Genomic DNA, 24,205 nt, shown 5'->3' on the forward strand with positions numbered 1-24,205 from the left:
AACGATGATCTATGTACAATGTACATTCTAAAACTAAAACAAACCTCTCGGTAAAACTTGAGTGACATTTTTTTTTATTAATATTTTTTACCTATAATTTTTATTATTTTACCTATTTATTCATTCCAGATCATTAGAGTTAAGCTTCATGTTTCTACTGGTGTGGTACTACTGTACGCTTACTATCCGAGAAAGTATACTCAAGGTGAACGGGTCTCGGATTAAGGGCTGGTGGAGAATGCACCACTTCATATCCACTGTGTGCTCGGCCGTGCTACTCATTTGGCCCAACTCGGTCACTTGGCATTTGTTCCGCCCCCAGTTTATGGTGTTCAACGTGTATATAAGTAAGTTAATCATGGAAAACACACACAAAAGCTACCAAATTTTCAGTAGGTAATTCATTATTTAATTTACATTATTAACCTAGATTTGCAATTATGGGGGGAAAATTTCTATGGTATAGCAAACATACGTCGTTCGTGACATACTGGGTGGGCTACCTAAAAAATAAAATCTTTCCATTAAGTCAATGACCAACCTCGGGAAAATGTTGAAGAATTGAAGGGGTACGGCTTGGGTTGGACTGAAAAGTCCCTTTACCCCAGCAGTCTAAACCCCAGCTGATAGGGGGAAATATTTTGGGGGCAATTGTCAATACACCTAAGCCTCGGGGTGGGCATTTTGTATATGGAGTTCAGCTGATTCCTAACTAAGCTCGAAGATCCGGACGATCTTCAGTAGCTTTTTGGTCAGGTGTTTTCCATGGATTTCTTGGGGAGGGTCGGCTAACCCTACAGTAAGTCTCCTTGGTAGTAGAGTCCCATTGATAGAGGGAACTCTCCAACTTTAACATTTGAGGTCTCTAGAGTAAACTTTTTCGTGAAATCTAACGGATTGGATTCTTTTTTAAATACTGTTTTTAATTTATTTTCTATTCTTTTAAATTCTACTTTCTCTCCCTCTCAGGTGTGGTACAAGCTCTACAATTCTGGTACCAGCAAGGAGTACTGTATCGTCTCAAAGCATTGGGTGAACGACATAACATGGACATTACAATAGAAGGTAAACTAGACCTTTGGTGCCAGCCTAGTTAGCTTGTCATTGATAGAAGGAACTCTCCAACTTTAACATTGGAGGTCTCTAGAGTAAACTTTTTCGTGAAATCTAACAGATTGGATTCTTTTTCTTCAGGCACACTCCATTTGTCAAGGGTTTAGGCTTTAGGCATTACCTTGCCCTTGGGATCAATTTAATTTGAAGAAACCCATTTACTGATGAAAATTTGTAATGAAACAATAAGTTGTAAAATAATCTTTTTTTTAAGTTGATTCTTTCAAATTCTACTTTCTCTCCCTCTCAGGTGTGGTACAAGCTCTACAATTCTGGTACCAGCAAGGAGTACTGTATCGTCTCAAAGCATTGGGTAGTAAACACCGCGGATCAGGGACACCAGAGCGATTATGAATGCACCTGGGAATGAAAAAAAACGAGGAACAATTAGGTCAGAAAGTGAGTGAATAGAAAAAATTGGCAAAAAAAAATAGAAAGGTCAATTTGTGGAATCAAAAAAGTTCACTTTTCTCAGGACTTTGGTTTTCGGGCAACGATACTCAAATATTGCAGAAAGGTTCTTTATGAAATGTAGATCAAAAAAAATCTTCTAAGGCCGAACCTTGACAAATGTATGGTTCGGCTTTTCGGCTTTATTAGCACAAAAGTTTTGGATAAGCTCGAATGTTCTGGTTTCTCTGTTTCTCATGTCTTCAATTTTTTAAAATGTAATAAAAGGAAGTATTTGTTCAATACCTGCTCTATGATTAATAGTTTCTCTTACCAATATACGCTATATAGATACCGCCTCCGTTAGAAATGGCATACTTGTAGGAGCCATATGTGACGCAGATTCCGAGTAGGAGGAAGAAAATTCCTAGAGTGAAGAACAGGGTGCTGCGACCCCGAGCAAAATCAGGACCCACTGAAGATCTGAAATTCAAGATGGGTTAATGGTTCACAAAACTGCTTTTTGTGATCAAGCAAAGAGCCTCTTAAAAAATTTGTGGACTCAAAAAAGTTCACTTTTCTCAGGACTTTAGTTTTTGGGCAAGACACTCAAACATTGCAGAAAGGTTCTTTATGAAATGTAGATCAAAAGTCTTCTAAGGCCGAACCTGGACAAATGTATGGTTCGGCTGTTATTTATTTATTTACTAGCACAAAAGTTTTGGATAAGCTCGAATGTTCTGGTTTCTCTGTTTCTCATGTCTTTAGTTTATTAAAATGTAATAAAAGGAAGTTTTTGTTCAATACTAGCTTACTAGCTCTATGATTAATAGTTTCTCTTACCAATATACGCTATATAGATACCGCCTCCGTTGGAAATGGCATACTTGTAGGAGCCATATGTGACGCAGATTCCGAGTAGGAGGAAGAAAATTCCTAGAGTAAAGAACAGGGTGCTGCGACCCCGAGCAAAATCAGGACCCACTGAAGATCTGAAATTCAAGATGGGTTAATGGTTTACGAAACTGCTTTATGACCCTTCTTGCATTATTATAAAATGTGTTACAAATTAAGTACACCTCAAATAAATACTTACAAATCTACAAGAAAAAGAAAAAAAAAATCTACGTACATAGGTACTTAATATTTTTTACTCCTAAAAGGTAGGCCTGCATGAAAGAAGGTGTAATATGTAATACCAATGTACTGATAACATGTAATGTAAAACTTACACTTTACGACAGTGGGGACATCTGGCAAGAGCATTGTTCAATGTGTTGAACTGAAAACAAATAAATGAAAATACAAAGTGAATAAATAATCAATGCTAACATCCTGTAAGTATGCCTCTTTGTTTTTTCCTCTCCTCTGCATCCAAGTATTATCATATCAGACAGTACATTACAGTAGGTATAGTGCTTTATTTAGTGTTTCAGACTGTTTGTAAGTCAAACTTTCTTTTAAGTCAACTTTGTGAATTTCAAACAAGATGAAGCCTAACTAGTCAGGCTGGGGGACTTTAAACAGGGAGCATACCAGCCTCAAATTTCACTTGGTAAAGAATTAGCAAAGGTTGAGTGTGGAGGGCGTCCACTTGTAAAATTTTAGCCCAAAAGCCTAGGGCTGATTGAGGGCTGACAAAAACCCCAGACCCTGTCTAAACACGGGAAAAGGCGAAGAAAAAGAAGAGGAGTTGTGTCTTCCTTAAGTCAGTCAGTTTTTTTTTTTTTTTTTTTTTTTTTTTTTTTTTTGGGTTTTTTTCCTTTTACTCGTACATATGTAGAAAACTGCGTTTGCTAACTGAAGGGGATTCAATCCAAAGTTCAACTCTTATTCAAGAATCAATTCAATTTGAATTAAACCCCACTGATTTCAATTTAACTTGATTTGTCGCGGGCATTTCCCTCCTGCCAAGTGACTTATCAGATATCACACTTTCAGAGACAATATTTTTCAATTTCAACATTAAAAAGAAAATATACACAATCGTCAAGACAGTACTGGGGTGGCAGTTGCTACTTGTGAATTTATTTGATTTCCTAAACAGATAAGGTTCGTTCTCGGAACGGCTGGCTTTCTCCTATCCTGTCTTCCATCTCTCTTAGATTTCGGGACGATAAGACCCTACCTGGCAGTTATAGTTCCCTCTACCAAGCCTTGAAGGAAAAAAAAGCACAAAACAATCAGAACCTAAAGTACAAAGAGAGAACCAAAAAGAAAAATTTCAACCTACCTAAACAACGAAAAAAATCAGCAACTGCCCCCTCCTAATTTACACTCAAAACATTTTTCTCACCACACAAAGGTAAAATCCAATTATTTCAATCTCTCTGTGGGCCCGGACACTATCCCTTAAAATCTAAAACCACAAGCGTTATCTAAAGATGGTGTCTATAAGAACGAAAACTTTTAAATCTGAAAGGAAATCTGAAACTTAGTTTTTCAACATTTACTTAACTTGCTCAGATTGTGGTCCCAACCATAATCCAATCCGATCCTTTCAATCTCAAAATGTGGGCCCAGGCATTATTTCTTAAGATCCATAGCCCCGATGATATCGATGTGATTGCTTAATCCATTCATTTAATCTCCCATTGTAGTCCGGGCCATAATCCAATTGTTTCAATCTCAATGTGCAGTGGGCCCAAGCATATCCATTAAGGGCCTGTTCCCACTTGATGGGCATCCATTCATTTAATCTCACACTGTAGTCCGGGCCATAATCCAATTGTTTCAATCTCAATGTGCAGTGGGCCCAAGCATATCCATTAAGGGCCTGTTCCCACTTGATGGGGAAAAAAATCGTGTCGTGCATAAGTGGGAACACTCTCATTTAAATTACGAGTAGTTACATTGCCTACAAGGACATTCGGAAAAAATCGGATGAAACTCACAAGTGGGAACTGGCCTTAGGACCTAAACAGGCGTTATCCTTTAAGACCTCAAGATGGTGTTGATTAGAACCGGTTTAGATCCAAAGCTTACATTTGTCCATGTGGGATAGCATCAGTCATTCTATGTCCGCCCGGGGAGAGGGCCTTCTATATTGCTAATCTTCATCGTGTAGTAGTAAACATGCACAATGCAGAAAAGTGACTGGAAATAAATTTATTCAGATTCTTTTTAGTCGGTGATAATGAGTTTTTAAAGGATTTAGTGACTAAAATATAATGAGCGATAACAGTGAGCGAAAGCCTCTATTGGCAGACAACGGGAGTACAAACTACAATGAAATCGGTAAGTTGATAGGTAGGTACCTATACCTCCAAACCAAATACCTACGTCTTGGTCGTCTTGTTACGTAAAAGCTAATGCGTTATTTTCTATTCTCGCTAGAAGCTAGAATCGCAAAAGCCCAGGGCTAGAATAATCGAAACGAAATTCCATATTTTTCATACAAAATGATCGATTTAACTTTTAAAGTTGAATCTTTTATTTCACAAACAGGCTTGGCTAACCTTTCCTACAGAATGTTATTTTCTATTCTCGCTAGAAGCTAGAATTGCAAAAGGCCAGGCCTAGAATAATCGAAACGATATCCCATATTTTTCATACAAAATGATCGATTTAACTTTTAAAGTTGAATCTTTTATTTCACAAACAGGCTTGGCTAACCTTTCCTACAGGATGAACTCATTTTACATGTACCTATACTTGTTATCACAGTCAATTCCTATACATATCTCTAATTACATGAACAAGGGAATGATTCATTCTGCTATTACGGTCACTTTGTCTCGGGTAAACTCGGGTTATCATGAACACACCCTCTAGAATAGATTGTTCTTTTCACTTTCCTTTGTAAGAAAGTAAGGAGAAGTTGAGGGGAGAAATTGCCTGTTGATTGTGTGCCTCAAAGTCTCAAACAAAGTTGGGTTTGCCAGCCTAGTTAGCTTAGTTTGGTAGTGCATCCTGTCTCGGGTCACAATGAACACACCCTCTATAGATTGTTCTTTTCACTTTCCTTTGTAAGAAAGTAAGGAGAAGTTGAGGGGAGAATTTGCCTGTTGATTGTGTGCCTCATAGTCTCAAACAAAGTTGGGTTTGCCAGCCTAGTTAGTTTAGTTGGTAGTGCGTCTGCCTTGTAAGCACTAGGCCGCAGGTTCGATTCCCACCCGGGGCGGATTTTATCCTGATGGGATAATGTTTGTTATTGGAACGGCTGGCTTTCTCCTATCCTGTCTTCCTTCTCTCTTTGATTTTGGGATGATAAGACCATAGCAGTTACAGTTCCCTCTGTCAAACCTCTTTTTTTTTAAGTTGGGTTTTCTGTACATCTCTGCACTGGACATAGAAGTGTGACATTATTCTGGTCACAGTGACTTAAAGGCACTCTAATAAATATCAAAAGAAGCTAACAGCCTGTTAAGTTCCATTTGATTTGTATAGGTGTAACAGGGCTGTCAGGCTAACAGGCTCTTAGGTGCAACAATGAAAGTTGGACCCATGCATCATTGAAGGCCAGTGAAATATGTATAATTACCTTTTCATGAAACATTTCAGAAGATGCAGAACATAATAGTCCAAACAGGTACCCAGTATGTGTAAAGAATAAGAATAATGGTTTATTTCTTGAAATAATAATTACTTAATGTGTTTTAGCTAATTGATTAGCCAATCACACAGTTTCAAGTGATTTTCTTCTTACAAACCATTGTAAGTAAGTACTTATTGAGATGAGAACATTGGGTAACTATGCAGAAGTCATGTCTGTGGAAAAGAAAAGCTCCTTTTTGTATTTAACCTAACCCTATAATAACACTGGTCACTGCTTGTTTGTGCCAGTTCCTTTGGTAGCAATATTCCACAGATGTGACTTCTGCACAAGTACTGAACATTGATATACAAAGAACACATTTTATATTTTCTTCTTTTTCAGGTCAAAATCCAATTCCTCCCGATGAACTGCCACCGCCATATCAGGCATCACAGCCAGGCCAAGTCCCAATGGTTACATGCCGAGTCTGTCAGGCAATGATTGATATTTCTGGCAAACGAGACCAGCATGTGGTGAAGTGTGTGCATTGTAATGAAGCTACGGTAAGAAAAGAGATGCTAACTGAGCTTTCAGCACTACCTGAGTCATTGGGTCGGATCCTTCCCACCTCCCTAAAGGAGGCAAAGAGTGAGTTAGATGTATGAGAATCTGACTTACTGACTTAGCAGTCCACTTAGGAGAGTAGTTCCTTTTTTTATAAATCTCTCACTGTTGACACTTTTACCTACTCACATCTTTAAATTCCCTTCTTCTTTTTTTATAAATCTCTCACTGTTGACACTTTTACCTACTCACATCTTTAAATTCCCTTCTTTTACTTTGCCATGTTCTCTTTCAGATTGGGTTGGCATGACAAATCTCTACAGTGATTAATGGAAAATTGACATAGGTATTAGGCAATTTCACATGTTTTTTTCCCCCTTCCAATTACTACCTAACCACTTTGTAGAATAATGTAGGTACTTACGGTAATTTCATACATTTCCATTCCCCCCTTATAGCCTGTCAAGAATGCTCCCGCAGGCAAGAAGTATGTACGTTGTCCATGTAATTGTCTTCTCATCTGCAAAAGTTCATCGATAAACTACCTGAGTCATTGGGTCAGATCCTTCCCAACTGCCTAAAGGAGGTAAAGAGTGAGTTAGATGTATTAGAATCTGACTTACTGACTGAGCAGTCCACTTAGGAGAGTAGTTCCTTTTTTTATAAATCTCTCACTGTTGACACTTTTACCTACTCACATCTTTAAATTCTCTTCTTTTACTTTGCCATGTTCCCTTTCAGATGGAGTTGGCATGACAAATCTCTACAGTGATTAATGGAAAATTGACGTATAGGTATTAGGCAATTTCACATGTTTTTTTCCTTCCAATTACTACCTAACCACTTTGTAGAATAATGTAGGTACTTACGGTAATTTCATACATTTCCATTCCCCCCTTATACTGTATGCTGGCTATGTATTTCAATTATTCAATGCATACAAGCTGTATCAACTCTCGTTTCATAAGGATACTGTCTGGCAGGTAAGCCTCAACCACCAGGGTTCCAATCCCGGGGTCCCAAAAATCACATTGGAAAAATATGTCTGTCACACTGATAGACCTGTTTTTGTCTGGTTTTCACGAGAAAACAGCCGTTTTTGATGAATTTTGTTTTGAATTTTTTCCCCATCCGTGGCACAAGCTCTGCTTATACGGGTGGGTATACCATTTATATGAAAAATGTATGTTCTGAGATCTGAGGAATCTCGGAATCCCAAAAATCACATTGGAAAAATATGTCTGTCACACTGATAGACCTGTTTTTGTCTTTTTTTCACGAGAAAACAGCCGTTTTTGATTATTATTTATTTATTTTTTTTTTTGTGCTTGTTAAGAAGAGTACTGAGGGTGACATAGGCTACTTAAAATTGTCACATTCCATCCTGATTCAAAATGGTGGCGGTTCAAAGAGATGGCTTTTACGCCGCACTAAACTACTTTATGACCCTTCTTGCATTATTATAAAATGTGTTACAAATTAGGTATACCTCAAATAAATACTTACAAATCTACAAGAAAAAGAAAAAAAAAATCTACGTACATACTTAATATTTTTTACACCTAAAAGGTAGGCCTGCATGAAAGAAGGTGTAATATGTAATATAATGTAATACCTACGTACTGATAACATGTAATGTAATACTTACACTTTACGACAGTGGGGACATCTGGCAAGAGCATTGTTCAATGTGTTGAACTGAAAACAAATAAATGAAAATACAAAGTGAATAAATGATCAATGCTAACATCCTGTAAGTAATAAAATGCATCCAAGTATTATCTCTGCATTCAAGTATTATCACATCAGACAGTACATTACAGTAGGTATAGTGCTTTATTTTCTCTTTGTTTTCTCCTCTCCTCTGCATGCAAGTATTATCATATCAGACAGTACATTACAGTAGGTATAGTGCTTTATTTAGTGTTTCAGACTGTTGAATCAGGTCAGTAATAATAATCCTCTCCTCTGCATCCAAGTATTATCATATCAGACAGTACATTACAGTAGGTATAGTGCTTTATTTAGTGTTTCAGACTGTTGAATCAGGTCAGTAATAATAAATTTGAAGCCAAAACCAAATTTCAGCCCCAAGCAATCACCCTAGTTAGGGCTGATTGAGAGGCTGGCAAAAAACACTGACCCCGTCCATACCTGGGAAAAGGAAGAGAAGAATAAATTATGATTTTTTTTTTTCTTTTCTTAATAATTACCATGAAAGCATCGGAGCAGTGTACACAGATGACTCGGGACATGCCAGGGCTGAGGTTTGTCGGTACACTGACCTCAAATAAATACTTACAAATGTACCCGGGAAAAGAAACAGAAGAATAAATTATGATTTTTTTCTTTTCTTAATAATTACCATGAAAGCATCGGAGCAGTGTACACAGATGACTCGGGACATGCCAGGGCTGAGGTTTGTCGGTGGTGTGATTGGAGAGGGGGCCAGGTTAATGATTCGTTTACAGTTGACTCGGGGACATGCAATACGTATCGATGAACTTTTGCAGATGAGAAGACAATTACATGGACAACGTACATACTTCTTGCCTGCGGGAGCATTCTTGACAGGCTATAAGTAAGGGGGGAATGGAAATGTATGAAATTACCGTAAGTACCTACATTATTCTACAAAGTGGTTAGGTAGTAATTGGAAGGAAAAAAAAAACATGTGAAATTGCCTAATACCTATGTCAATTTTCCATTAATCACTGTAGAGATTTGTCATGCCAACTCCATCTGAAAGGGAACATGGCAAAGTAAAAGAAGAGAATTTAAAGATGTGAGTAGGTAAAAGTGTCAACAGTGAGAGATTTATAAAAAAAGGAACTACTCTCCTAAGTGGACTGCTCAGTCAGTAAGTCAGATTCTAATACATCTAACTCACTCTTTACCTCCTTTAGGGAGTTGGGAAGGATCTGACCCAATGACTCAGGTAGTCCTGAAAGCTCAGTTAGCATCTCTTTTCTTACCGTAGCTTCATTACAATGCACACACTTCACCACATGCTGGTCTCGTTTGCCAGAAATTCTACGTAAGTACATACTTAATATTTTTTACTTCTAAAAGGTAGGCCTGCATGAAAGAAGGTGTAATATGTAATACCAGTGTACTGATAACATGTAATGTAAAACTTACACTTTACGACAGTGGGGACATCTGGCAAGAGCATTGTTCAATGTGTTGAACTGAAAACAAATAAATGAAAATACAAAGTGAATAAATAATCAATGCTAACATCCTGTAAGTATGCCTCTTTGTTTTTTCCTCTCCTCTGCATCCAAGTATTATCATATCAGACAGTACATTACAGTAGGTATAGTGCTTTATTTAGTGTTTCAGACTGTTGAATCAGGTCAGTAATAATAAATTTGAAGCCAAAACCAAATTTCAGCCCCAAGCAATCACCCTAGTTAGGGCTGATTGAGAGGCTGGCAAAAAAACACTGACCTCAAATAAATACTTACAAATGTACCCGGGAAAAGAAACAGAAGAATAAATTATGATTTTTTTCTTTTCTTAATAATTACCATGAAAGCATCGGAGCAGTGTACACAGATGACTCGGGACATGCCAGGGCTGAGGTTTGTCGGTGGTGTGATTGGAGAGGGGGCCAGGTTAATGATTCGTTTACAGTTGACTCGGGGACATGCAATACGTATCGATGAACTTTTGCAGATGAGAAGACAATTACATGGACAACGTACATACTTCTTGCCTGCGGGAGCATTCTTGACAGGCTATAAGGGGGGAATGGAAATGTATGAAATTACCGTAAGTACCTACATTATTCTACAAAGTGGTTAGGTAGTAATTGGAAGGAAAAAAACATGTGAAATTGCCTAATACCTATATCTATCTATCTTTTAATGAATACCATGTTTAGGTTATTAGGTTATATTAGGTTACTGAAGCATCGTTAAAGTGCTTTTTGAGTGGAAAAAAGTTACTTTTTAGTCCTGTTTAGCCAAGGTTTCGCGGACATAAAATTCGCCTATAACTTGATGAAGATTAGCCTTTGTATCATGTAGCTTTTGAATGTAGGCTTTTCCAACACACATGGAAAGGCAATCGGTTTTCCATTTTTTCCCTCATACTTTTTTTCTTCATTATTGTATTTTTATGCGTAAAGTGTCAACGAGAAATAAAACTTAGCTTCAACTGGCGCGATTTTTTTTTCTTTTTTTTTTTCGTTAGATCATTTGCTTTTGTCAGATCTTGTTTTTGACCGAACGGAAGTCACTTGGCAGGAGGGAAATGCCCGCGACAAATCAAGTTAAATTGAAATCAGTGGGGTTCAATTTAAATTGAATTGATCTTTGAATAAGAGTTGAACTTTGGATTGAATCCCCTTCAGTTAGCAAACGCAGTTTTCTACATTATGTACGAATAAGGCCAGTACCTATTTTTTTCTTTTCTTTTACAAGGCCAATATAATCCCCATCTTATGTGTTTTTTTATCCCATGCGTTTGTACGTTATTATATTCATATACCCCTATTTATAATTACCTATGTTTATTTATAATTTTATTATTTTCCATTCCAAAACCTAAATAGATAATCGATATTATAAATCAATATAGATCTTGTAACATGCGTTTGTACGTTATTATATTCATATACCCCTATTTAATATTACCTATGTTTATTTATAATTTTATTATTTTCCATTCCAAAACCTAAATAGATAATCGATATTATAAATCAATATAGATCTTGTAATTTTTACCATATTTAGTTCCCTGTAAACACCCGTGTTTTGCTTTCAACTCAATCAAATCGCAGTCAGTCTAGTTAGCTTGGTTGGTAGCGCGTCTGCCTTGAAAGCGCTACGCCGCGGGTTCGATTCCCGCCCGGGACGGATTTTATCCTGAACGGATGTTGTTTTCGGAGCGGCTGGCTTTTTCCTATCCTGTCTTTCTTCTCTTCGATTTCGGGAGGATAAGACCTTAGCACTTGCAGTTCCCTCTGTCAAACCTCTTGGGAGGAAAAAAAATGGTACTGTAAACAGTAGAGTTGTCTGGAAGGGACTGACAAGAAACGCTGGCGCCTATCCTATTTAAATGGCCGGTTTTACGTACCGGGACGACCGGTTGGTAGCGCGTGCCTTGAAAGCGCTACGCCGCGGGTTCGATTCCCGCCCGGGACGGATTTTATCCTGAACGGATGTTGTTTTCGGAACGGCTGGCTTTCTCCTATCCTGTCTTCCTTCTCTTCGATTTCGGGATGATAAAACTTTAGCGGTTACAGTTCCCTCTATCAAACCTCTTGGGAGGAAAAAAATGGTACTGTAAACAGTAGAGTTGTCTGGAAGGGACTAACAAGAAACGCTGGCGCCTATCCTATTTAAATGGCCGGTTTTACGTACCGGGACGACCTGGATGGCCAACCAAGGGAAACTAAGGAAGGACTTCCAGCCAAGAGCCATCACCCCGTCGCTGGAATAACTTCTTCTTCTTCGCCTTTTCCCATGTTCAGATGGGGTCGGCGTTTGTCGTCGGGCCCTCAGCTTTAGAGTGATTGCTTTGAGGCCAACTGGTTTTGGCTAAAATAAAATTTTCCGAGTGGGATGCCCTTCGCACTCAACCTTCGCTATGGATATAGCGTGAGGAAATTTATACTAGTCTACTCCCTGTTTAATCTGTTTATAGTCCCCTAGCTAGACGCTGATCTACTCTCTGTTTATCTGTTTATAGTCCCTCAGCCGTCGCTACAATAACAACCCTATTTAAATAGGAAAAGGCTAGGAAGAAGAAGAAGAAGAAGAAACAAGAATTGCATCGGTTTTATTAATAGGTAAAGATTGTGGGGGGAATCAAAATATAATTTAAATAGAGATATAAATTGATTATATAAAATAAATAACAAATACATTCTTCAGTAAACGTCTTTCTCTCTCTCTCACTTCTTTTTTTTTTTTTTTTTTTTTTTTTTTTGGTGAAAGCCAGCCTAGTTAGCTTGGAGGGTAGTGCGCATGCCTTGTAAGTACTATACCTAATAGGTTATGGACTCGATTCCCGTTCGGGGAGAGCTCTATCCTTATCAGATAAGGTTCGTTCTCGGAACGGCTAGCTTTCTCCTATCCTGTCTTCTTTCTCTCTTCGATTTCGGGCCGATAAGGCCTCCGTTGTTAAGTTCCCTCCCATAGTCTTGTAGTTTTTTTGTCATTATTTTACTATTAATAAATATTCTACTTGAAAATTTTAAATTTAAAGTAATTTTTATCTCATCTTACTTTTTGAGACTCTTGGACAGAACAGCCAGTCGATATCTTTGGTGTGAAATCTGTTGGACACATTTTTCCTGCAGTTCTCCGACTTGCTCGAGCTTGATCATATATTCTTTGTTCAAGGCCTGCAAACAAAGAAAGGGAAAGGTTAAATATAATAAAATTATGACAACTAGAATAAAATAGAAATTATTGCGACTAGAAAAATAAAATAAAAGTGTTGTATCCAAGACAACCAATTCAATACTTCAATCAATATTGTAAGATTTTCCCAGTCCAGTCTGTCCAGATTTCAATTGCATTTTTCGACTCAATATAAAATGTGCTCTTTCTCACATAGCATTTTCCTGTTCAACTTACCACTCGTCTTTTCATTTCAATACACACATTTAATTCATAAAAGATCCCTAGTGTGACACATTTTTCCTGCAGTTCTCCGACTTGCTCGAGCTTGATCAGATATTCTTTGTTCAAGGCCTGCAAACAAAGAAAAGGAATGATTAATAAAATTATGACAACTAGAACAAAATAGAAATTATTGCAACTAGAAAAATAAAATAAAAGACAAAAAAAAGTAGAGGTTTGATAGAATAGAATGGAATATACCCTGTTTATACTGCCAGAATAAGACTGAAAAGTCCCTTTACTCCCGCAGTCTAATCAAGGTCTTATGCATTTGGTACAAAATAGGTGTAAATTTTAATTTCACAATGTCCATGGAAATTTTTGTGGGTTTATTTTTATGATTTATTTGTTCAAACTATGTTCGTTTCAATTTATTTTTGTTTGTTCTATTTATATTTATTACCTGGATTTGTTTGATTTCATTGTCTACTTCATTCAATTCCTTCACACACTCAGAGTAGTCATTGACTTCCATCGCGCACTCAGTTGACCTTTGTGTACAAATAGGTAAATTTTTATAACAAATAGGTACTGAGGTTTGTTTTTAAAAATTATAAATACGTAATTTTAGATGAAAATAATAACAAATAATGCAATAAATAGGATTTATTTGGAATGTCAAAGTAGGATGTGAAGTCAGGGTCTCCACTCCAAATTTTAAAAAATCACTAGATTCGAGGAAAAAAAATCACTAGATTTGACTTGAAAATCACTAGATTTCTAATGCCACCAGGAATTAGGCTCCGTTATAAATGTACATGGGTTTCCCAGAACTGCAAGCATTACATCGGGAAACACATACCATTTTTTTTTTTAAGTCTTACTTACCTTCCGTCTTCTCTCTCTCAACTTCTCTGGAATGACGAAGCTCGTGGTAATGATGTTACCCAGGAACAGCACAAAGAACAGCGCTGACAATACTGGCACCTGATGAGGGGAAGCAAAATAAATAGGGTGAGTTCGGGTATTTATTTAAACACCAGAGGTTGACCCGGCCTATGTACGGGATCCGTGCGGCGTAAAAGCCATCTCTTTGAACCGCCGCCATTTTGAATCAGGATAGAATGTGACAATTTTAAGTAGCCTATGTCACCCTCAGCACTCTTCTTAACAACCACAAAAAAATTCATCAAAAACGGCTGTTTTCTCGTGAAAAAAAGACAAAAACAGGTCTATCAGTGTGACGGACATATTTTTCAAATGTGATTTTTTGGATCCCGGGATTGGAACCCTAGTGGTTGAGGCTTACCTGCCAGACAGTATCCTTATGAAACGAGAGTTGATACAGCTTGTATGCATTGAATAATTGAAATACATAGCCAATAGTGCCCACTTATTCTGCTCGCATAGGACTGAAAAGTCCCTTTACTCCAGCAGTAGGCTACTACTATGAATGTGGTCAAATTCTCAAATTATATCAAGGATGAAATTCCATACCTCGGCTGGGATTGAACCCACGCCCTCCTATTGAAAAGCCCCTTTACTCCAGCAGTAGGCTACTACTCTTATTGTGGTCAAATTTTCAAATTATATCAAGGATGAAATTACATATGTACCTCGGCTGGGATTGAACGCACGCCCTCCTATTTACTGGGCGGGCGTTTTGACCGATACACCACCGAGGCAGGACAGGAAAAAGCCAGCCGTTCCAAGAACGAATCTTATTTGTTTAGGATAAATTTTGCCCCAGAGGGGAATCGAACCCGCCGCCTAGCGCTTACAAGGCAGATGCTCTACCAACCAAGCGAACTAGGCTGGCACCAAAGGTCTAGTTTACCTTCTATTGTAATGTCCATGTTATGTCGTTCACCCAATGCTTTGAGACGATACAGTACAAAAAGCCCCTTTACTCCAGCAGTAGACTACTACTATGAATGTGGTCAAATTCTCAAATTATATCAAGGATGAAATTCCATACCTCGGCTGGGATTGAACCCACGCCCTCCTATTTACTGGGCGGGCGTTTTGACCGATACACCACCGAGGCAGGACAGGAGAAAGCCAGCCGTTCCAAGAACGAATCTCATTTGTTTAGCATAAATTTTGCCCCAGAGGGGAATCGAACCCGCGGCCTAGCGCTTACAAGGCATACGCTCTACCAACCAAGCTAACTAGGCTGGCACCAAAGGTCTAGTTTACCTTCTATTGTAATGTCCATGTTATGTCGTTCACCCAATGCTTTGAGACGATACAGTACTGCCCCTGACATACTTAGTTAGTAACTCTCTGCTTTGGGAGTCAGAACAGAAACTGACCAAGTCACTTTCCCCTGGAGGGTATTTTCCCACATTTCCATGAAATTTTGAACAAGGCAAGTTAGAGGTACTTACTTCTAACTCTTTATACTCATTACTGAGCTCTTCAAAGTGATCCGAGCACTCCGCCCCTGACATACTTAGTAACTCTCTGCTTTGGGAGTCAGAACAGAAACTGACCAAGTCACTTTCCCATGGAGGGCATTTTCCCACATTTGCATGAAATTTTGAACAAGGCAAGTTAGAGGTACTTACTTCTAACTCTTTATACTCATTACTGAGCTCTTCAAAATGATCCGAGCACTCGTCAATAGTGGAGTATTCCATGGTTTGACTGAACGGATAAATTTCATGCAACTAAAACAAGTCTCGGTTCTCAGACAGACTGAAGAGTGGGTGAATTCATGGTCCTTCACAACTGGAAAGCCTTGACAATGAAAATAAAGCAAAATATGAAAATATGAATCTGGAATTATCACTTTATCACTAATCTTTCCAAATCCAAATTTATTTCCGGATTTGGTCATCTGTTTGTTTACGGATCTGGCACAGGGGAGCGTGTTGAGGACGAGATTTTTGTGGGAATTTTGCTATAAATCCCACCATTAAAAAAAGGACAAAAATATATGGTCAAATTAATCAAACTATGCTTTACAATATATGATCAATAAAATTGATATTGCTGACTAAAATAACAAAAATAATATTGATTGTAGTAGATATCCTCAGTCCCCAGTCACATGCAAGGCCATTTCACATTTACTTAGACATTCCAAAGAGGTTTAAAGTTGGCAACTTGAAGGAAAAGAAGGAGACTATGTCCAACAGAATTTATTGCCTTCTAAGAGAAGTGGCCTTAGAGCAGACTTGTCAATATTGACCATAAAATTCTGCCAAGGCCACAAGAGTTGAGGTATTTAACGCCCCTGACATACTTAGTAACTCTCTGATTGCTTTGGGAGTCAGAACAGAAACTGACCAAGTCACTTTCCCCTGGAGGGCATTTTCCCACATTTGCATGAAATTTTGAACAAGGCAAGTTAGAGGTACTTACTTCTAACTCTTTATACTCATTACTGAGCTCTTCAAAATGATCCGAGCACTCGTCAATAGTGGAGTATTCCATGGTTTGACTGAACGGATAAATTTCATGCAACTAAAACAAGTCTCGGTTCTCAGACAGACTGAAGAGTGGATGAATTCATGGTCCTTCACAACTGGAAAGCCTTGACAATGAAAATAAAGCAAAATATGAAAATATGAATCTGGAATTATCACTTTATCACTAATCTTTCCAAATCCAAATTTATTTCCGGATTTGGTCATCTGTTTGTTTACAAAAAACTGATTATTCACGTCTGTGAAGTTAGCACTAACGCCATGCAGCGATAACGGCGCTCTTTACACAAGCCGCCTCTGAATCTGGAATTATCACTTTATCACTAATCTTTCCAAATCCAAATTTATTTCCGGATTTGGTCATCTGTTTGTTTACAAAAAACTGATCCCTTTACTCCCCTTCTAACCGTATTTTCCCCTCCTTCTCTCTATTTTTCCTCCTCTTCCTCTTCCCCTATCCAAGTCTTTTTGATCCACTTTTCGTTTAATTCCCAGCATTAATTATTATTTTCGGAAGCCCCCCAACCCTCACAGACCGTTCCGTTATGAAGTTTTTAGCGATTTGTCAAAAACAGAAGGACATGTTTTTGTCCCTCAAAGAGGAATTAATAACAATTATTGTGTTTTAAATTAAGTATAGAATACAGCTTATCTGCTTATCTCCAATATTAATCAAAACTTCTTTATGATTGGTAAGCCCCGGCTTTATCCGCTTTCTAATATGATTAGGAAGTCCCCTGACAAAATCGCGCGAAAATATACGACTGGATTTTTTTCTTCTTGAAAAATAATTACCTATTTTTCTCAGTTAGGTATTTCTGTTATTTTTACTTTTTACATAGTTTGCATTTGCATCCAAAACGAAAAAATTTTTTTTTTTTTTTTTTTTTTTTGTTTTAAAAATTTTTTTTTTCTCTCTCTCTCTCTCTCTTTCATTTATTTCTTTGTCCTTTCACTTAAATTGAGGCTGTTCTTAGAATACCAATGTAGATCCCTAAGGGTCGTAAGCCTTCATATTAAATTTACGTTCTGTTGTTCTATGTAGTCTATCAGACCGCCAGCACTCTGATAATCGTTGCCTGCGTACACTAGGAACTTGCTACGAGTTGTCTCATCTATAAATGTGGACACTAGAGTCCATAGGATTGGGAACACTCGCGGGGCACGAATGATTAACACGCGACCTGGTGGAGAAAAATGGTATCAATTTTAAGAAATAGAATAGAATATACCTTAATTATTGTCCTACTGAGATAGGATTGAAAAGTCCCTTTACTCCAGCAGTAGGCTTCTACTATTCATCATCAAATCTTTTTTTTTTAGGCTTTAATGGCAGGATTCTCACACCGTGAGCTCTTCCACCATCTTAAGTCGTTCCAGAAATGGGTTGACTGTTGACTGTGAACAAAGCCTCTCCACCATGTTCTGTCTTTGAACTTTTCTTCTTTTATTACAGAGTTCTTTTCTTCGTTCCTTCTACTTAGTGATAAGTGGGTACCTCCTTGCAGTTCACAAAAAAATTATCTCCAATCTCCAAAAAATCCAAAAATAAATTTTTGATAAAAAAACAATGAGGTAGAAGTTGCAATTTTCGACGGATTGACGGGTCACTTCCCCTCCAAAAGCCTTCCGCGATTCTTTTCAGGGGTTCTCAAAATAACCAGGAGAGCTGGGAGAGGTTTAGCGACTTTTTATCGTTTTGACTACTTTTTTCTTCCGTGAAGTGGGCGATTTTCAAAACAAGATTGGTTTTTTAAAATACCTATGGATTTCACATTGCCTTTTTTTACCTAGACCATTGCGAGTTCGATGAAAAAAAAAAAAAATCACCGTTCCTCAGCGCTGATTTGTGGCTCCACTTTTTGACGTATCCTCGAGTTTTTACCTCCGAGGCAATTTTCAGGGGTTCTCAAACTGTTCTCGAACTCGAAATCAGCTGACTTCACAAACAAAAGATGCAGGAGATAACAAAACGAAATTTTGTGAAAGAAAAAGAAATGCACAATGCAGAAAAGTGACTGGAAATAAATTTATTCAGATTCTTTTTAGTCGGTGATAATGAGTTTTTAAAGGATTTAGTTATCTGTTTTGGAAATCAAATAAATTCACAAGTAGCAACTGCCACCCCAGTACTGTCTTGACGATTGTGTATATTTTAAGTTTTTTTAATGTTGAAATTGAAAAATATTGTCTCTGAAAGTGTGATGTCTAATATGGAAGGGGGCTTGAATAGAAGCTAGAAGTAATGTTTGTATATTTTAAGTTTTTTAATGTTGAAATTGAAAAATATTGTCTCTGAAAGTGTGATGTCTAATATGGAAGGGGGCTTGAATAGAAGCTAGAAGTAATGTGACATTATTATTATCTATCTATCTTTTAATCAATACCATGTTTAGGTTATTAGGTTACTGAAGCATCGTTAAAGTGCTTTTTGAGTGGAAAAAAGTTACATATTTACTCGTAGTCCTGTTTAGCCAAGGTTTCGCGGACATAAAATTCGCCTATAACTTGACTTGAAGATTAGCCTTTGTATCAAGTAGATTTTGAATGTAGGCTTTCCTAATCATAACACACATGGAAAGGCAATCGATTTTCCATTTTTTTCCCTCATACTATTTTTCTTCATTATTGTGTTTTTATGCGTAAAGTGTCAACGAGAAATAAAACTTAGCTTCAACTGGCGCGATTTTTTTTTTTTTTTCGTTAGATCTTGTTTTTGACCGAACGGAAGTCACTTGGCAGGAGGGAAATGCCCGCGACAAATCAAGTTAAATTGAAATCAGTGGGGTTCAATTCAAATTGAATTGATCTTTGAATAAGAGTTGAACTTTGGATTGAATCCTCTTCAGTTAGCAAACGCAGAGTAAAAGGCCAGTATTTTTCTTCTTCTTTTTCTTTTACAAGGCCAATATAATCCCCATCTTATGTGTTTTTTATCCCATGCGTTTGATGCATCCTCCACCAGCCCTTAATCCGAGACCCGTTCACCTTGAGTATACTTTCTCGGATGGTAAGCGTACAGTAGTACCACACCAGTAGAAACATGAAGCTTAACTCTAATGATCTGGAATAAATAAATAGGTAAAGTAATAAAAATTATAGGTAAAAAATATTAATAATAATAAAAAATGTCACTCAAGTTTTACCGAGAGGTTCGTTTTAGTTTTACAATGTACATATTGTACATAGATCAAAAGTGTCCTTGAGGCCAAAGTTTGAAAAATGTATGCTTCAACTACCATTTTTTCTTCTTTTTTAGACTGCAGGATCTTTTTTGAAACCTGTGGGAGTAAAGGGACTTTTCAGTCTCATTCTGGCAGGATAAACAAGGTATAGGTATTCTATTCTATTATTTTTTCTGCCAAGAGAATTGCATAATACGACTTACTCACCTAGAATGTACAAGTAGATTTAGTACTGACAGCATGAAGCCGATGACACTTAGAACTAGTTTGAATTTCTCATACTCATCTTTGTAACGGAATCTGAAACAAGTGGCGGAAAAATCACTTTTTTTAAGAAAGGACTGTGAGGGACTTTAACCAGGGAGTATACCAGCCTGAATTTCCCTTGCTAAAGAAACAGCAACTCGTAAAATTTGAAGCCAAAACTAAATGTCAGCCCAAAGCAGTCACCCTAGTTAGGGCTGATTGAGAGGCTGACGAAAAACGTCGACCCCGCCTGTACACGGGAAAAGGCGAAGAAAAAGAAGAAGAATGAAAGAGGCTTTTATAGTTAGATTAGAATACATACTTGTCATTTTTATTCAGAATGGAAACGTTCACGTTGCCTAGTATGATCTTCAAGTAGCGTCCATTCTCCTTGGGCAAACTCTGCTCCATGTCCTGAAGATTTTCCTTCCGCTTCCAAATGTTGCCTTAGAATACATACTTGTCATTTTTATTCAGAATGGAAACGTTCACGTTGCCCAGTATGATCTTCAAGTAGCGTCCATTCTCCTTGGGCAAACTCTGCTCCATGTCCTGAAGATTTTCCTTCCGCTTCCAAATGTTGCCTTTGAGCTTTTCTAAACTTTCCCCCGGGTTTGTGATTTGTAGTCTGCAAAGTAGGACGGAAAAGAATACGGTATGTCAAACAGTGGTAAAAGTTAAACAGTGGTAAAAAAATGATTTCTTCAAATTAAATTGATCCCAATGGCAAGGAAGACCCCTGACAAATGGAGTGAGACTGAAGGCATGTGATGTGTTCCTAGTTAGCTTGTGGTAGTGCGTCTGCCTTGTAAGCGCTAGGCCGCGGGTTCGATTCCCGCCCGGGGCGGATTTTATCCTGATGGGATATTGTTCGTAGTACGTCAAACAGTGGTAAAAAAATGATTTCTTCAAATTAAATTGATCCCAAGGGCAAGGAAGACCCTTGACAAATGGAGTGAGCCTGAGCCTGAAGGCATGTGATGTGTTCCTAGTTAGCTTGGTGGGTAGTGCTTCTGCCTTGTAAGCGCTAGGCCGCGGGTTCAATTCCCTCCCGGAGCGGATTTTATCCTGAAGGGATAGTGTTCGTTCTTGGAACGGCTGGTTTTCTCCTATCCTCTCCTCTTTGATTTCAGGACGATAAGACCTCCGACGGCCAGCCTAGTTAGCTTAGTTGGTAGTGCGTCTGCCTCGTAAGCGCTAGGCCGCGGGTTCGATCCCCGCCCGGGGCGGATTTTATCCTGATGGGATAATGTTCGTTCTCGGGACGGCTGGCTTTCTCCTATCCTGTCTTCCTTCTCTCTTCGATTTCGGGACGATAAGGCCTCCGCTGTTACAGTTCCCTCCCATAGTCTTGTAGTTTTTATTATTATTATTTTTACTATTAATAAATATTTTACTCGAAAATTTTAAATTTAAAGTAATTTTTATCTCATCTTACTTTTTGAGACTCTTGGACAGAACAGCCAGTCGATATCTTTGGTGTGAAATCTGTTTGACACATTTTTCCTGCAGTTCTCCGACTTGCTCGAGCTTGATCAGATATTCTTTGTTCAAGGCCTGCAAACAAAGAAAAGGAATGATTAATAAAATTATGACAACTAGAACAAAATAGAAATTATTGCAACTAGAAAAATAAAATAAAAGACAAAAAAAAGTAGAGGTTTGATAGAATAGAATGGAATATACCCTGTTTATACTGCCAGAATAAGACTGAAAAGTCCCTTTACTCCCGCAGTCTAATCAAGGTCTTATGCATTTGGTACAAAATAGGTGTAAATTTTAATTTCATAATGTCCATGGAATTTTTTTTGGGTTTCTATGTTCGTGTGCAGTATTTTTGTTTTCATTATTTTTATTATTTATTTGTTCAAACTATGTTCGTTTCAATTTATTTTTGTTTGTTCTATTTATATTTATTACCTGGATTTGTTTGATTTCATTGTCTACTTCATTCAATTCCTTCACACACTCAGAGTAGTCATTGACTTCCATCGTGCACTCAGTTGACCTTTGTGTAGGTCTGATGTACAAATAGGTAAATTTTTATAACAAATAGGTACTGAGGTTTGTTTTTAAAAATTATAAATAGGTAATTTTAGATGAAAATAATAACAAATAATGCAATAAATAGGATTTATTTGGAATGTCAAAGTAGGACGTGAAGTCCCTTTAGCTCAACAGTGTAATTTTGCACTATTTTATTATTTTTATATAAAAGGTATAGGTACCTAAATACTAACACAAAAACAGGTACCTAAAATAATAAAACTACTTAGTAGTCAAACAAAAGTCAAAATTTTGCACTGTCTGTTATGAACAGAAAGTATTTTGTATTTATGATCACAAATATTGGGAAGTTTTAAAACCCATTTTTCGATACAGATCACACACTCCTCACACACTTGCAAAATAACATTGAGAGAATTTTGTACACAGATAACTTTATTGGGAGAAAAATAATCAGTGAATGTGTTGAATTGATAACCATCTTCAGTCCAGCTGGGCAAAAACATTCTGAGAAAGTACCACTGTTGTTTCAGGAATTGGGAATAACATGGGAGGGGTTTAGGTACACAAAAAGCTCACTCTGAGGCCTAGATGTAGGGGCAAAGTGCCCAAAATATGGGTTATTTTTTAAGAAGTTTCCATTTATTTGTTATTCAATGCAAATCTCTCAATATAAATGAATATTCAATAAATGGTAACTATACCCATCCGTAAAACCCAGAGCTTGTGCCATAGATGGGGAGTTCATTTAATATAAATTATTTGGAAGTGAACAGCCTGAGACAGGTGGGGTAACTGATAACCGTTATCTCATGACCTTTTGATTATTTTTTTTTACTTTTTATTTCTTTTTGAAAGGTAGTTATATAGGTAAAGAGACTAAATGCCTACATCAGTGCATAGACATGTATATTTTAGAAAGCCTTCTGTTATCGTATAAGATGAGTGTACTGCTGTAGGTACCTACAAGCAGTTTAAACCTTCAAACTATTGCTACTTCAACTTGGTACTCTTTTGTTCAATCAATTTTGCAGATATTTTTTCCCCCAGAATTATACAATTAGAACTGTGAAATCTAACTACATAAAAAAGATGATAGCATAAAATTTATGATGTCATCTCTAAACTGGTCTATTTTATTGACTAAGAAGATGATCTTAATCTAAGCCTCATAAAAAATTAATACCTGCAAACCTTCAAACTATCGCTACTTCAACTTGGTACACTTTTGTTCAATCAATTTTGCAGATATTTTCCCCCCCAGAATTATACAATTAGAACTGTGAAATCTAACTACATAAAAAAGATGATAGCATAAAATTTATGATGTCATCTCTAAACTGGAGTGCATAGATATGTATATTTTAGAAAGCCTTCTGTTATCGTATAAGATGAATGTACTGCTGTAGGTACCTACAAGCAGTTCAAACCTTCAAACTATCACTACTTCAACTTGGTACTCATTTGTTCAATCAATTTTGCAGATATTTTTCCCCCCAGAATTATACAATTAGAACTGTGAAATCTAACTACATAAAAAAGATGATAGCATAAAATTTATGATGTCATCTCTAAACTTGTCTATTTTATTGACTAAGAAGATGATCTTAATCTAAGCCTCATAAAAAAATTAATACCTGTTGATATGATAAAATATAGGACAAAAACATATGTTCAAATTAATCAAACTATGCTTTACAATATATGATCAATAAAATTGATATTGCTGACCAAAATAACAAAAATATTATTGATTGTAGTATTTGTAGTAAATATCCTCAGTCCCCAGTCACATGCAAGGCCATTTCACATTTAGACATTCCAAGAGGTTTAAAGTTGGCAACTTGAAGGAAAAAAGGGGACTATCTCCAACAAAATTTATTGCCTTCGAAGAGAAGTGGCCTTAGAGCAGACTTGTCAATATTGACCATAAAATTCTGCCAAGGCCACAAGAGTTAAGGTATTTAACGCCCCTGACATACTTAGTAACTCTCTGCTTTGGGAGTCAGAACAGAAACTGACCAAGTCACTTTCCCACGCGTGAAAATTCTTACTTTATGATCCTCAGATACATCACCATTGCCCGTCTTCATTTGTCTGTTACATCTCTCGGCTTCATGCAGCAACTCATCAAAATGACCATTGTTCCACATTTCAAGTCTTTTCTTTAATAACCGCCGGATATCAGCACCTTTTGTGACCATCTTGTCC

General features: G+C 37.3%; 3 protein-coding genes and 1 long non-coding RNA gene across 4 annotated transcripts; all 4 read right to left on the reverse strand.

The window, feature by feature from the left end:
- Positions 1–1,414: 1,414 nt before the first annotated feature.
- Positions 1,415–9,591, reverse strand: LOC103518847 (type 2 phosphatidylinositol 4,5-bisphosphate 4-phosphatase). Its single transcript, XM_026830533.1, has 6 exons — positions 9,520–9,591; positions 8,910–9,119; positions 8,758–8,829; positions 8,193–8,242; positions 1,838–1,986; positions 1,415–1,473 (listed from the first exon to the last, which is right to left on the reverse strand). The coding sequence occupies exons 1-6, from the start codon at positions 9,589–9,591 to the stop codon at positions 1,415–1,417; spliced, it is 612 nt and encodes a 203-aa protein (XP_026686334.1).
- LOC113471407 lies at positions 2,370–2,814 on the reverse strand. The gene is made up of 2 exons (XR_003394122.1): positions 2,736–2,814; positions 2,370–2,495 (listed from the first exon to the last, which is right to left on the reverse strand). It is a non-coding gene; the product is annotated as an uncharacterized LOC113471407 (long non-coding RNA).
- Positions 9,592–9,681: 90 nt separating the features above from the next.
- Positions 9,682–23,180, reverse strand: LOC103518848 (type 2 phosphatidylinositol 4,5-bisphosphate 4-phosphatase-like). The gene is made up of 6 exons (XM_017447954.2): positions 22,228–23,180; positions 13,586–13,713; positions 12,784–12,902; positions 11,278–11,290; positions 10,078–10,287; positions 9,682–9,735 (listed from the first exon to the last, which is right to left on the reverse strand). Exons 2-6 carry the CDS (start codon positions 13,655–13,657, stop codon positions 9,682–9,684), a joined length of 468 nt encoding a protein of 155 aa, XP_017303443.1. The 5' UTR covers positions 13,658–13,713; positions 22,228–23,180.
- On the reverse strand, positions 13,996–22,228 carry LOC103518849 (transmembrane protein 120 homolog). The gene is made up of 12 exons (XM_008483933.3): positions 21,908–22,228; positions 21,426–21,544; positions 20,448–20,615; positions 19,949–20,041; positions 19,501–19,620; positions 18,218–18,225; positions 17,583–17,740; positions 16,492–16,593; positions 15,689–15,794; positions 15,322–15,384; positions 14,432–14,514; positions 13,996–14,109 (listed from the first exon to the last, which is right to left on the reverse strand). The coding sequence occupies exons 1-12, from the start codon at positions 21,977–21,979 to the stop codon at positions 13,996–13,998; spliced, it is 1,206 nt and encodes a 401-aa protein (XP_008482155.1). The 5' UTR covers positions 21,980–22,228.
- Positions 23,181–24,205: the final 1,025 nt, after the last annotated feature.

This window comes from Diaphorina citri, unplaced genomic scaffold (genome assembly GCF_000475195.1).
Source record: "Diaphorina citri unplaced genomic scaffold, Diaci psyllid genome assembly version 1.1 scaffold2385, whole genome shotgun sequence".
In the NCBI taxonomy this organism is placed as follows: Eukaryota; Metazoa; Arthropoda; class Insecta; order Hemiptera; family Psyllidae; genus Diaphorina; species Diaphorina citri.